The sequence below is a fragment of the Eptesicus fuscus genome, chromosome 9, assembly GCF_027574615.1.
Source record: "Eptesicus fuscus isolate TK198812 chromosome 9, DD_ASM_mEF_20220401, whole genome shotgun sequence".
Taxonomy (NCBI): Eukaryota; Metazoa; Chordata; class Mammalia; order Chiroptera; family Vespertilionidae; genus Eptesicus; species Eptesicus fuscus.
In genome coordinates this window covers 78,458,403-78,474,179 of record NC_072481.1, presented here as the reverse complement: position 1 = coordinate 78,474,179, position 15,777 = coordinate 78,458,403, and the positions used below count along the sequence as shown (strand labels likewise).

General features: G+C 38.3%; 1 protein-coding gene across 3 annotated transcripts in view; it reads right to left on the bottom strand.

Moving 5' to 3' along the window:
- NUP153 (nucleoporin 153) overlaps positions 1–15,777 on the bottom strand; it is a 68,473-nt gene that overhangs the window by 26,263 nt on the left and 26,433 nt on the right. For 2 of the 3 annotated variants that reach the window (XM_008146084.3, XM_054721443.1), the window contains exons 6-11: positions 10,082–10,198; positions 9,944–9,988; positions 9,782–9,838; positions 7,514–7,660; positions 4,571–4,620; positions 4,184–4,310 (exon numbers count right to left, since the gene is read on the bottom strand). In XM_008146084.3, coding sequence (XP_008144306.2) covers positions 4,184–4,310; positions 4,571–4,620; positions 7,514–7,660; positions 9,782–9,838; positions 9,944–9,988; positions 10,082–10,198 — 543 coding nt within the window. The remainder of the gene's footprint in view (positions 1–4,183; positions 4,311–4,570; positions 4,621–7,513; positions 7,661–9,781; positions 9,839–9,943; positions 9,989–10,081; positions 10,199–15,777) is intronic. The other variant, XM_028152377.2, reaches the window with a different exon arrangement.

Sequence of the window (15,777 nt, the reverse complement as noted above, 5' to 3'; positions counted from 1 at the left end):
TCATTGCAAAATTCTTTGAACATTCCTTCTGTTTGAAATTTATAATCAACTGCAGAGAGGGGGACGAAAGGAAACAAAAGACTCATTTATGGATTTCTGTAAGGATGTTTCTTCCCATCTCCAACCTTAGCCTTATTTTCTTCCCTTTAGACCCTTTACAACACCTGGACACAATCAACTGAATAACCTATATCTCACATCAACTCATTAAGCCACATACTTACTAGTTCTTTATATTATTGACCTTGAACCAATTTTATTTATTTTGAAGATTTTCAAAATTGCTTTTGAGAGAGAGAGGGAGAAACATCGATGGGAGAGCAGAACATGAATGAATTGGCTGCCTCCTTCCTGCAGAGGCTTGAGCCCACAACCTGGCATGTGCCCTTGACCGTGAATCCAAGCAGCAACCTTTCAGAGCATGGGAGGATGCCCAACCAACAGAGCCATACCAGCCAGGGTGACCCTGAACCAATTTTAAATTTGATTTGTAGTCACCAAAATTATGACTTATCAGAAGTGGTTTCCACAAATCTGGAAGTAAAAAAATTTAACTGGATGCATAGGGATGCCTCAAGTTAAACACAACCATCATCAAATCTGACTTACTATCCTATATAATAAAAGGCTAATATGCAAATTGTCCCCTCGACTGGGAGTTCGACTGGGAATTCAACCAGGGGGCAAGCGGGCCGGCCTGCCAACCTCCTGCGTCCCCTCCCCACAACCGGCCGGACCCCACCCTTGCACGAATTTTGTGCATCGGGCCTCACAGCCTCGGCTGGCCCTGCAACCCGGGCTTTGTCTGGAAGGTCACCCAAACAGTTGTCTAGAAGGTCGTTCTGCTGTTCGGTATAATTAGCATATTAGCTCTTTATTATATAGGTTGTGTGTGTGTGTGTGTGTGTGTGTGTGTGTGTATTATCTTTGTAATACCTTTACATAGGTTACCTCACGTGAGGTAGAGGTCTATTATTGTAGATGAGGAAACTGAGGCATGGAGATATATGTTCTAATATCATACAGCTATGAAATGGCAGACATCCTATAGACATAAGCCAAATATATTTCTTCTTTTTATCCCTCTTTTAAAGAGAAAGAAGCTGATGCACAAGGAAGTTAATTTGATCAATGTCATTCATACCAGTAAGGGGCACAACTGTATCTGACATGACAATATCAAGCAATTAAATGTCCCCAAATGCAATCTTATTATATATTACTTATTAAACACACACACACACACACACACACACACACACACACACACACACACAGGATACGCAGAAAATTTGGGGAAGCCACCCAATCAGTACCTCTCTCCTCAGAAATGTGGAGACTGTAACTCCAATGTGTAACAGAGGTCGGGGCAAGAGGAGTTGGGTGAGGCATCCTGGGATGTGAAATTGGCAGTTGGCAGTTGGCCGGAATGGAGAGGCAGCCCAGATCAGCGAGAAGGTGATAAAGAGGTCTGGGGAGTTAGATTTTCATAGTTTCTAACAGTTAATATACCAGGTAATAAGGGCTAAAATAAAGAAATTAATTTTAACTCCCCCAAAATGTCTCAATACAGCAAAGTCACACTAAACACAAACCTACAACACAACTAAATTAAACTATAAGTGCTACAACATAGCTAAATTAAACTATAAGTATCAACCTGAGATTTCAGCTGAATATCTTAGAAATGATATCTTCAGTTCAAACTGAAAGGAAATAAGCAAAATTCACAAATCTGTCATTTGGTAAACACCAAACCAACTAATAAATGTTCTCATACAGGAAGAAACTTTAAAAAACTAAGGCCACGAATTTTACTGAGAAATATAAGAACTTGTCTAAAGAACAAATTCATGCTATATTAATCAGATATTAATTTCCTTATGGATATAAGGTAAGACATCCCATTTCTTAAATGTAATTAAGTGCTTTAATGACAAAAGAAAACTGGTTTGCTAAGAAAATACTACATTTTTATACACTATACAATTAATGTCATTCAAGGCTTTTCCTTTCAGACAGTAGAATACATTAATACATTCCCTCCCTCTACAACACTCCAGCAAAGCAACAAGTAGACTCTTAATGGAAAAAAACAGAGCCCCAACACCAGTAACTGAACCAAGGCCCCTGGCACAGATATCACAAAACAGATTACATGGCAGAAAGTCCAAACTGTCAAAGAAGTCATGATTCTGGTGAGCTGTACCTCTGGGAGAGAGGTGCAAGTACAAAACTGCTAAAAAGGAATAGGGGAGATAAGGAAAAAATGAAAAAGATTTCCCAGGCTTTGCAATAGACATGTAAGAAAATTAATACTAGTACATACAACAATTTCAATCAAAGCATGATTTCACAGTCAACAGAAACTGTTAGAGAATATTGCATGTTTAAAAACCTAAATACATGTTCCTGAAAAAGTCATGAATCAATGAGAAAGTCACAAATGAAATTTTAATTAAAAAAACAAATGACAAATGAAAGCACTATGTATCAAAACTTAAATGATCCAGCTAGGCTGAAATTCATTTATAAAAAGACTGAAATGAGACCTGCATTCAACTCAAAGCAAGTAGAAAATAAATAGAGCAACATATAGAAAAAAATTTAACCAATCTTCAATAAGTCCCTCTTTTTCAAGCTTTTATGTTCAGAATATATAAGGAACTCTTCCTAATAAAAGATATAACCCAACAGAAAAACAAGAGAAAACCCAAATGGCCAAGAAATTCACAAAAAGATATCTCTCCTCCTCTAAGTAAACAACAAAATGCAGACTAAAACTCCAATGGCATGCCACTTCACAGCCATCACATTGGTAAAAATTTTTAAACCAACAAAATCAAGTGCTAATAAGGGTAAAGAAAAAGCAGATCTACCTACTGTCATGTGGAATGTTAAATTATAAAACTACTTTGAAGAGCAATGAGGCAACCTCTAAGATATTTGAAGATGTGTATCATCCCTTATAATCCAACAATTCCATTCCTAGAAAAATAGCCTAGAGCAAATACTGCAGGTGTGCCAAGGGAGAAGTACATAAATATTCCCCTTAGCATGTTTTAGGAATCAACCCAAATGTACCCTGCAGAATGAATTGTGGTAAATATTCACACTGGATAAACATATTATAGTAAAATTAAATAACCTAGAATTACCTATCACAACACTGATAAAGTTCACAAATAATATGAAAAGGGCAAGTGAGATGAATACAAACCATATAACCCATTTATATAAGTTTCAAATACTGGCAAAACCTAATCTATAATAATAAAAGCTTAATATGCTAATTAGACCGACGTCCTTCTGGACGACCTTCTGGATGAAGCCGGGGTTGGGAGGGCCAAGGTGGCCACCACGGTGGGTGGGGGCCAAGGCAGAGAAGGCAGCCGCAGTGGCGGCGGCCAAGCCCCTTACATGAAATTTGTGCATGGATAGGGTCCCTCGGCCTGGCTAGCGATCAGGGCCAATCAGGGCCTTCCAGCTGCTTGGCAAGAGCCTCCCTTCGTTCCGCGCCGCACCCTGGTGGTCAGCGCATGTCATAGCAAGCAGTCGAACTCCCAAGGGGACACTTTGCATATTAGCCTTTAATAAACATAGAATATTCTAAGAGTCAAATAATTTCAATTTTAATTCTTTTACTAAAAGAATTATGGCTTTTTGCCTGGCTAGTGTAGCTCAGTGGTTGAGTATCGACCCGTGAACCAAGAGGTTCTTGGTTGATTGCCAGTTAGGGCACATGCCCAGGTTGTCCACTCAATCCCCAATAGGGGGCGTGCAGGAGGCAGCCGACTGATATCTCCCTCCCTCCCTCTCTCTCCCTCTCTCTCTCCCCCCCTCCCTCCCTCCCTCTCTCCCTCTTTATTGATGTTTCTATCTATCCCTCTCCCTTCCTCTCTCTAAAAATCAATGAAAACATATTTAAAATAAAAGAATTATGGCTTTTTAATGACACCCATGAAATTTTTAGTACTATGTTAGGTTTTCTGTGTTGCCACAGTGAAGGTGGTTTAAAAAGCCTAGTAGTATTAAACACACTCACTCACACTTTGAAGGAATTGTTCCAATGACAGGTTATTTTTGTGTCGGGTTTCCTTAAACCCCACCCCTCCAGATCTCCTCTCATCACAACACACCAAGCTTTCAATAAACATCTAGAGTGTTAAGTATATAACCCTACCTCCACCTCTGCAGGTTTAGTTGCCACAAAGCGTGTTCTTTCTCGTCTCATCTTGCCTCCTCCACCACCTACTCCAGAAGATACACCATTGGCTGCAGACATACTGAAATTTGGGTAAGAAAAACCACTAAGCAAGAAAAAAAAAAAAAAATCAAAACAAATGATATATTACTCAGGTCCATAACTTGGTAACTAACCAAATACCCAAAAATTAGAACTGCTAACAAACAAAAAATGTACAGCTGAATGTGATTTTAAAAGCTGACAAATACTTCGTGCATAAAGTTTCTATTTTTAACCTGTCTTAATTTTCCAAAAGGCACATAAAAATCACGTACAGAACTTACAATTTACATTATAGAAGTTTTGCTATAAAGATGACATTACCTTTCTCGTTCTCTACTTTGTCCTGGTGTCATACTTTTTTCATATCCAGTCTAGAAAAAAGTGAAACTATATTTAAACTCTGGCATATTTAAATTTCTTTTTACTTTTTTCCATCATGCCCTCTTTTATTTTATCCCTCCATACTCTCTTCAACCTCCACCACCCCTGCCACCCGCAATCACAAAACTCTTGTCCCTGTCAATGTGTTCTTTCTCTTTTTTGCTCAATCCCTCCACCATCCCCAGCCTCACCTCCACCCCCATAATTTAATTAATACCATCCTATCTGTGAATTTTAGTATTTGGAATCAGGAATTTGAGGGTGTTTAGTTAATGAATCCTAAAATATGCAACTTAGAGCCAGCCTTCTGAATTGTAACTAAGCATTAGTGTGATTATATATGCACATAAAATGTCACTGAGTACAAATATACTTTAAACAAAATGGTACTATACAAAGTTAATACACTCACCAACCACAAAATTACATTTACTTTTCTCTTTTAATGACATATTAAATGTGCAAATTTATAAGGATATTCCTTTGAAATGATTCTCAGAATCTTACCTCTTCCCAGAGGCACATCAAAATTATAACTAAATTATAAAATAATCAACCTAGATAACCATCTGAAGACTAGAAGACAGGGATGTCCACTTTCACCACTCTTATTCAAATAGTACTGGAAGTCGCAGCCACAACAATCAGATAAGAAGAAATAAAAGGCATCCAAATTGGAAATTAAGTAAAACTGTCATTATTTGCAGATGACATGATACTACAGAGAACTCTAAAGATTCCACCAAAAAATTACTAGAACTGATAAACTAAGAAATTATAATCCCATTTCAACTGCATCAAAAAATAAAATACTTAGGAATAAATTTAAACAAAGAGGTAAAAGACCTGTACTCAAAACATTATGTCATTAAAGAAACTGAAGATACAAATAAATAGATGCATATGCCATGCTCATGGAGAGAAAGAATTAACATTGTTAGAATATCCATACTACCCAAAGCAATCTAAAATATCTATCAAAATACCAATGGTGTTTTATCACAAAACTAGAATAATAAAAGACTCCAACATGCCACAGTAATCTTGAGAAAAAAAGAACAAAATTGGAGGTATCATGCCACCTGATATCAACGATATATTTACAAGGCTACTCTAATCAAAACAGCACGGTATTGACATAAAATCAGATACATAGATCAATGGAACGAAATAGAGAAATCTATGCCTATATGGACAATTAATACATGATAAAGAAGGCAAGAACACAATGAGGTAAAGACAGTATTTATTAAATGGTGTTGGGGAAGTTGGATAGATACATGCAAACAAAATAAATAAATAAAACTAGATCAGCTTCTTAAACCATACATAAGAATAAACTCAAAATCGATTAAAAACTTAAATGTAAGAAAACAGACAGTAACATCTTTGACATTTCTCTTAGCAATAATTTTTCTAACGCAGTTCCTCAGGAAAGGAAAACAAAGAAGAAAAAAAAACAAATGAAACTATTGAACTAAAAAGTTTTTGCACAGAAAAGGAAACTATCAACAAAACAAAAAGACAACCTACTAAATGGAAAAAGATTAATTTCCAAAATTAATAAAGAACTCATACATTCAACACCAAAAAAGCAACCCAATTAAAAACTGGGCAGAGGACCTGAATAGACACTTCTCCAAAGAGGACTTATACACAGCCAACAGACATGAAAAGATGCTCACCGTCACTAATCATCATAAAAGTGCAAATTAAAACCACAATGAGATACCATCTCACACCTGTTAAAACTTCTATCATCATTAACTCAAGAAACAAGTGCTGGCCAGGCAGTAGAGAAAGGGAACCCTTGTGCCATTAGTGGAAATGCAGACTGGTAAAGCCACTATGGAAAAACAGTATGGAGGGTCCTCGAAAAATTAAAAATGGAACTGCCTTATGACCCAGTGATTCCACTTCTAAGTATATATCTGAAGAAACCCCAAATGCTAATTTGAAAGGATACATGTACCTCTTGGGTAATGCAGCATTACTTACAATAGCCAAGATATGGAAGCAACCCAAGTGCCCATCAATGGATAAGTAAAGTTATGATACATATATGCAATGGAATATTAACTGGGACATTAAAAAAGAATGTAATCTTACCATTTGCTACAGCATGGATGAACCTAGTGGGTATCATGCTAAGTGAAATATGTCAGAGAAAGACAAACACCATATAATTTCACTTAAATGTGAAATCTAAAAAAAACAACAACAAATAAAATAGAAACAGACTCATAGATACAGAGCATGCTGATGGTTGCCAGAGGGGAGGGTGGTTTGGAGGACTGGATGAAAAAAAGGTGAAGGGGTTAAGAAGTATGAATTAGTAGTTACAAAATAGTTATGGGGATGTAAAGTACAGCATAGGGAATATAGTCAATATTAAAATAACTACGTATGGTGCTGGAGGGGTGTGGGGGGGGACCTGAAATATCAGGGGGATTACTTTGTAAACTATATAATTGTCTAACCACTACACTGTACACCTGAAACTAAAACAAAATAATACTGAATGTAACTGTAATTGAGAAACTTGAAAGTACTTAGAAAATGCATGCCAAAATACTCAAGAGATAAACAGATATGTCTAAAATTTATTTTCAGGTAGTCCAACAAACACAAAGCACACATATAAAGCAAATCCAGCAAAATTATTTAATCTAAAGCATTAGTACATACTAGTATTTACTAGTAAACACTAACTTGGGATTTGATTATGGTGCCAGCCATTTTAAAGTGTCCCAATTCATAATCATCACTAATTCACAAACTGTAGGTATGATCTGCAATGGTAGAGTACTTATATGTTACATTATTTATTCTTATTCAATTTAATCAACATTCAAAGACTAGTGAAAATAAACCCATACTCACACTGTGTTTTTTATCTATTCTTTGATTAGTCTTCTTTAATTCACCAGATGGGGTCAGAGATGGTTTAAAATAAGCAGTTCGATTTGCTGCTATGGATACTGACTTTGGGGTCATGAGCCTCTGAACTGGGGGATATTGACAGACCACCTTATAGGTAAAAAGAAATCAAAGACAAACCTTCATTTTCATACATTATCGGTGATGCATAGCAAAAAATTATTTGACAATAGCTAATGTGACCTAGAGACTATGAGTACTTCTCAGAGAAATACCCAGTAAATGCAAACAAATACTAAGAAAGCTGATAGTAAGAGAACCAAAGGTGTATGTGTGTGTCTCTGTGTTTATTTATATACCTACATATATATAAAATTCCAAAATAATTTCAGACTTAATGACTACACGTACACACACACAAAATAGGAACTATATTCAAAACTGTTTCACAAATCTAAGGTTTTACAGGATGAATTTCAAATATATAAACTAAAGTTGATTTTGCCATATTTCCCCCAAAATTACTATCTAAATTTTCTTCAGCTACAGATATTTTTAAACCAGCAATGAAAATATTTTAATTGCTAAAAATGTGAGCAAATCTCTGTCCAAGTTAACTTTATTGTTTTTAAAAACCAAACGAAATTCTTACAATTTAAGCCTAGTTAGTAAAGCATTCCAAATCTTTAAGTAAACTGGCTTTATTGTCTAAGAACTCAAGTATTTTTGTCAACAATCTTTTGCTACAGTGAACACAGTAAAAATCCTGTTGGTTTAAGATGACTATAAAGTCTAGAGCATTGACTCTGTCCAAAGATTGTAATATTATAAATACAGTCCTTTCACTCAACAGCAGCTGTGAACAGCACTGAATTCCTAGGCAAGGCCTCTGTATGGTTACTACTTCTTCTCTAAATCCTCATCACAAGTGTGATCCTGCAACTCTGATTACATCTGTGAAAGATGAACTATAATATTGTATCTGTCCATTATAATTCTTAACAGCCATTAATAAGATTTTATTGGTATTATACGCAACCATTAATAAAAACGTTTGTTGATGAAAACTTCTATTATGGCGTAAGTTTTTAAACTTACTTCTTTTTATGCAATCTGATATAAAATGGGAATCTGAGAAAAGCAGCTAATGGATTAATCTCACCACAGCAGGTAATAATGGATCCCCTCTCTTGCCTGATTACAAATGTCTAGATAATTCTAAAAATGGAGAAGCAACAATACTTCAAGGAAGAAACTCAATTTTTGCTTTCTTTTCTGCATTAGAATTTTAGTAAAAATAATTATATTTTACCAGTATCTCAAATACAGTCCCCAAATTAATTCAGAGAATTTTGATAATTTTAATCAATTACTTCTGAGGGAACAAAGTGTTGTAGTAAATGCTTCTACAAGTAAGGATCTGGGAATCTGCTTCCCCTAAAGTTAACTAGCCACAAATATAAAACAAAATTTACATCTTTTAAACACTCTCAAGCATTTTATTTTTTCCAAAGTAATCTCCAAAACTAATTTTAACAAAAAAGAATATACTAAAAATGGCTCTCAATATATAAGCTATATCATAATGTTTTAATACCTCTGATATCTTAAAGAGTATTTTTGGCTGAATGATGCCAATTTGAAATTCTATTACACACAATAGGCTTGACATAATGTCTGGTAACAAGGAAAGTTTGCAAAGATAACCATGTTCAGTGAGCGCTTCAGTTCACTGAATTTATAATTGCTGAACACTTCAAGCTCTGTTCATTCCTATTTTTATTTATCAAAATGTAAAAGTTACTTATAAAGACTGCCAAGATGCTGAAGGTGGAAATGCCAAATAACCAAAATATAATGACTGAGCACTTACTACATAAAGCATTGTGCTAAATCCCTCACAAAAGGCAAAAATGTGCAATTTCTTAAAATCTTATTTTTCAAACACGTTTCCTATGAATATCAACTAAATTCGTCTATTTGCTAACTTAAAAATACACAAAACAAAACTGCTGATACTGCCCGGCCTTTGTGATTCAGTGGTTGAGTGTCGACCTATGAACCAGGATGTCATGGTTCGATTGCCAGTCAAGGGCACATGCCCAGGTTGTGGGCTCAATCCCCAATGTGGGGTGTGCAGGAGGCAGCCGATCAATGATTATCTCTCATCATTGATGTTTCTCTCTCTCTCTTCCTCTCTGAAATCAATAAAAAATATTTTTTAAAAAAGCTGCTGATAATTTGCACAAATAAATGCTAATAAAGCCTTACCTTTTCCCTTTTGGCCTGAAAATCTGTGGTGGTATCTATCCCTCTCCTATCAAGAGGCTGAAGAAATAAAATAGTATTAGAATAGATGGCAAACTTTAAAAAATACAACTTTCATCACCAATATATAAAAATCTATTTTAAGATGTTAAAAAGTCAACTTACAGAATTCAGTGGAGAAGAAACAACAGATGGAATTCTTTTTGCATCCTGTTAATTTTTAAACAATAACAAAATTAAGACTTTTCATTGAACTCAAATTTTGTTACACTTCTGCTTTTAATTGTGATTTTAAACATTTACCGCTAAAGGGCTTGACATCTTCTCTAAAGATTGCAATATTCGCCGAGCTGTTGAACTAGTCACACCATAGTATTCTGCATTGACTTGTTTAGCTTTCATCTGTCTTCTGAATGGTACCTATAAAGTAAAACTTATATTACTTGTTGGAACTGTAAACTCTAAAACTTTGTCAGAAAATGAGAACATTTACAAAACTGAATGGTGTCCAAAGCAAAACAGGATTAATGTAACAATTTATCTCTGAGTAATGTTGTTAATTATATATTCAAATATTTTTCTTTATGCCTTTATTGAAAATCTATTCTCTGCCTGAGAAATTACTTTTACAATGAAAAAAAAAATGGTACTATAGCATGCACCACGCTAACGCTCTCCCAACTATATTAAATGGGAAAAATTAGATAACTGGTAAAACAGTCTAACATTATCTTGATCTACTTATCCCTAATATTTTTTTAAATGTTTGTATTGATTTTAAAGAGAGAGGAAGGGAGAGGGATAGAGAGAAACATCGATGAAAAACATCCACTGGCTTCCTCCTGCACACTCCCCACTGGGGGACTGAGCCTGCAATCCAGGCATGTGCCCTGACAAGGAATCGAACCAGTGACTTCATGGTTCACGGGTTGACATTCAACAACTGAGCAACATCAGCTGGGCTATCCCTAATATTTAAACCAAAGAACACTAAGTTAATGACAACTGTGTTAAAATATTAGTTATTCTGGGTATTAAATAACATTTAATTATAGTAAACTAGAGGCCTGGTACATGAAAATTCATGCAATAGAGAGAGGTCCCTCAGCCCGGCCTGCCCCCTCACAGTCCAGGAGCCCTCAGGGGCAGGAGGCGACCCAGCGATCAGGGGAAGGCGACACCCCATCACACCTCTGCTGCTGCCACTGCCGGCAGCACAAGCCTCACCTGAGCCTCGGGCGGCCCTGGGTGGCTGGGCAGCCACAATCCGAGGCTTGCCTGTGCCTCGGGCCGGCCCTGGGCGGATGGGGGGCTGAGGGGACTGGGGGACTCCGGAGGCAGGCACCTGGGGGCGGGCCCGGCCTTGCTGCGCATCTACCACCCTGGCAGGGCTGAGGGGCTGGGTGCCGCATCTTGTGGCTGTGAGCGCTGCCATCTTTGAGGGCATGGCAGTTAATTAGCATATTCCCTCCTTATTGGATGCGGATGCCGCCATCTTTGAGGGTGGGGCAGTCAATTAGCATATTCCCTCCTTATTGGCTGTGGGCGCCACCATCTTTTTGACAGTGTGAGGGTCAATTAGCATATTCCCTCTTTATTAGATAGGATTCCAAGATAATTAAACAAACTCTGTTACAAATTTTAAAACGAATTGTTTCTCTAATTTTAATCTTTTGCACTCGGATGTCGAGTGTGACTCGACATGGTTAGCATTAGAATAAAGGAATCGAGAAAAAAGCAAGCGAGTGCAAAGGGTTAATACAAGAAAAAGTTTAAATACACAAGCTATTTCTTAATAAATTAGCTATTTCTTAAAATTGCACTTAAGGAAATAAGCTTATAAGAAGACAAGTAACTTTTTTTTAATTTTATATATGTTTTTATTGTTTTTTAAGAGGAAGGGAGAGGGATAGAGCAATAGGAACATCATTGATGACTGCCTCCTGCACACCCTCCTCCGGGGATTGAGCCCACAGTCCACAACCCGGGAATGTGCCTTGACTGGGAATCGAACCACAACCTCCTGGTACCTAAGACAAGGCTCAACATCTGAGCCACACTGACTGGGCACAAGTAACCTTTAATACAAAAGCAATGTTTACAAATTCCAATAGAAACACTTCCTTTTATGCAATACAACTTTCCAATAACCAAGTGACTACCACAAATCAAAGTAGTTTAGCAATGCTTAATACAGAAAAGATGTATTACTACAACCAAAATATAACCCAGTTTAGCCATCTGACTCAGTGGATAAAGCGTCGGCCTGTGGACTGAAGGGTACCCAGTTCCATTCTGGTCAAGGGCACGTTACCTAGGTTGCAGGCTCCATCCCTGGCCCTGGCTGGGATGCCTGCAGGAGGCAACCAATAAATGTGTCTCTCTCATCATTGATGTTTCTATCTGTCTCCTCTTGCTTCCTCTCTGAAATCAATAAAAATATATTTAAAAAAATATATATGTATGTATATATATATATATAACCCAGTTTCTACAAATAGCTCATAATATCTGAAAAACTAAATCATAATAACTACTTTAAATAACATTTCTCTCTCAGATACTAAACATTCATTGTATTTCCAGAGTAGCTACAATAGTCTACATTAGTTTTATTAACACAACTTGGTGCCCATTAGGATTGCTGTTCAGGCCAGAGGCTTTGGTCCATTAGGACTGCTGTTCAGGCCAGAGGCTTTGGTGAATGTGAGGCAGCATTAAAATCCTCTAGGAAATTATGAAAATCTGTCCTGTCACTGGATTCTCCTGGCCACTGGCCCCTCGGTGCCTTAGTTCACGAAGCAATAAAATGGAAATGAATTAGAGAACGTTTAATATACCTTCCAACTCTTAACACTCTAGGAAAGGAATAGCAAATAGATTCATCCCAAATGTCAAAATAAATATTTGGACGTCTGTCTTGAGAAGGATGGTATGTCAGAACTCAGCATTAAAAGTATAGGATTCAATATAAGAAACGGAGGAGAAAGTAGCAGGAATACACTCTTACTTGGATTACTCCATGGATCATGAGCTTGCATCATCATCTATCTTCTACTAATATGCCAACCTATCTATTTTAAATGTAAAAATGTCTTTTAAAAATTAATATAATCCTTGCATAGCCAGAGTGGCTCAGTTGGTTGAGTGTCGTCCTGTGCACCAAAAAGTTGCCAGTTGGACTCCTGGTCAGGGCACAAACCTGGGTTGCAGGTTCAATCCCCCTTTGGGGCACATACAGAATGCAACCAATCAATGTTTCTTGCTCATATCAATGTTTTTCTCTCTCCCATTTCCTCTCTTAAGTATGTCCTCAGGTGATGATTAAAAAAATAATAATATAATCCAGTTTAAGCTTGAAAAATTCCTTGTGTAACTCCAAGATCCAGTTAGCACTTTCTTAAAAAACAAAATATTGCCGTTCATGTACACACTCAGAAATGACTCGTAATTATTGCTAACTATTTATGAAAACATTCTCTAATTAGGAAAACAAGAAACTATTCTAAAGATAAGACAGTATCTTTAAATATACTTGTTTCTGTGCAATTCTGTCACAGATTGCCTACATGCTTAAAAATATTACTCCTCCATTTTTAAAATGTCCAAATCTATAATGTAAGTAGAATAACAACATATACATGAAACAGAATTTTTAAGAGCCTCAAGAAACTCCTAGGACAAAACACAGAATGGTGCAATTTACCTTAAATTGACATATTTTTAAAAGTTATTAGTTTCCAAGTGTTCTCTGCTAATGGGTATATGTAAATACAACTGATTTTGATTTTTTAGATTGACCTTGTATACTATGACTTTGCTAAGCCCACTTTTTAAGTCTGATAACATCTTATGGTAGTTTCTTGGGATTTTTCTATATAGATAAGCACATTGCCTATGAATACAAATAACTTTATTACTTCATTTTCAATATGTATGCCTTGTATTTCTTTTTTCTTGTGTTAGCTAGGAACTGCAGCACATTTAACAGTACCAGTGACAGCAGACATCCTTGTTTTCTTTCTAATCCTAGAAGGAAAATATTCTGTTTTTTACCAATAGTATGATGGTAGCTGAAGATTTTCTGTAAACACAATTTTTCAGGTTGAGAAGGTTCCCATCTATTCCTAGGTATCCTTAAAAGTGTTATCATGAATGGATAGTGGATTTTGTCAAATGAGTTTTATGCATCTGGAAATATTCATATAATTTTTATTCTTTACTTACATGGTAGACAACAATAATTTTCAAATGTTGAACCAACCCTGAATTCCCAGGATACAACCCACTTGATCATGATAAAATAGTCTTGATATATATATATACTAGTGGCCTGGTGCACGAAATTCGTGCACGGACGGGGGGTTTCCCTCAGCCCAGCCTGCCCCCTCTCACAGACTGGGAGCCCTCAGGGGATGTCCTACAGGCCTAAGCCACAGTCTGGACTCCCTCTGCAGGAGGCGATCAGGTTGATCAGGGGAAGGAGCTAGCCCCATCACCCTGCTGCTGCAGCCACTGCCAGTCACCGCAGCCGCCAAGGTGTTTTCATCAACACGGACTCCAGTCCCTTCACCATGAAAAAATGACAACTTTCTTTAGGCATTTTCAAGATGTGTCTTTCATAGAATATGACATTTCTTTCTTTCTTTTTTTTATCCTCACCTGAGGATATGTTTCCATTGATTTTTAGAGAGCTTGTTTGGAGGTTCTAGCAGGGGAGTGCAGCTACTCGTATACCCTTGACCGAAGACCGGTCCTCTCCTCCGGGGGGAAGGTCGTCCTCTTTGACCGAGCGCGCAGCTTTGGGAGGGACGCACATGGATTGGTGAGGGAGGAGGGGGACACCCACCTAGCCAGCCAGATCAGCCGAATCAACCCTGGTGATCAATGGGGTGACAGATGTCGCAGCCAGATCACCCTCACATCCTCCATTGATTTTTAGAGAGTGTGGAAGAGAGAGGGAGAGACAGAAAGAAACATCAATGTGAGAGAGACACTTTGATTGGTTGCCTCTTGCATGAGGCCTGACCTGGGCCCCAGTCAGGGAGGAGCCTGTAACCTAGGTACATGCCCTTGATCAGAATCGAACCCGGACCCTGCATTCGGCAGGCCGAGGTTCTATCCACTGAGCCAAACCGGCTAGGGCAGGATATGACATTTCTTAGCCCCTCCAGCAGCGGACCTTTGTTTTTTCCTCCAGGAGAGTGGTGGAAAAACCCTAGATCACCTTCTTGGATTCTTATTACCCAAGTTACCAAGAACACTGCAAGTGGCAGCGGACAGGGAGCTTAGCCAATGAGTGGTCAGAAAAGGTGTTTACGCTTGAACTGGTTTGGCTCAGTGGATAGAGCGTCAGCCTGCAGACTGAAGGATGCCAGGTTCAATTACAGTCAAGGGCATGTACCTTGGTTGGGGGCACATCCCCAGTGGGGAGTGTGCAGGAGGCAGCTGATCGATGTTTCTCTCTCATCGATGTTTCCAACTGTCTATCCCTCTCCCCTCTTCTCTGTAAAAAAATCAATAAAATATATTTTTTTAAAAATAAAAGAAAAGGTGTTTCCTCTGCAGCTCATGTGTAGAGGACCCCCTGCGTTGCGTCCACTGGGTTAGGGGTGTGTCCCCGCTGCCTGGGGGGGCACGCCCCCGAGGCCGGCAGCCAGCTCCACATTGTGGGTGCTAGGCTAGGGGCGTGTGGAGATCTTGGGCCGCGCGGCGGCGGCCGCAGGGGTCTCCGCACTCCCCTGAGGCCAGCAGCCAGTCCTATGTTGTGGGTGCGGGGCTGGGGGCCGCCACTTGGTGCTGATGCACACGCAAGCAGCTGTGGAGTGGGAACATCCACCACGTCACCATGGCAACACAGTAATGCCCCCAGCCGCTTGGCGCCTGCGCCCATAGGCCCAGAGTGGCCAGGGGTGTTCTGGGAACGCTGGCCACTCAGGGCCTACACGCAGGCCTACAGGCTAGGAGTGTCCTGGGTCCCATAGATGTTCCTGGGACCC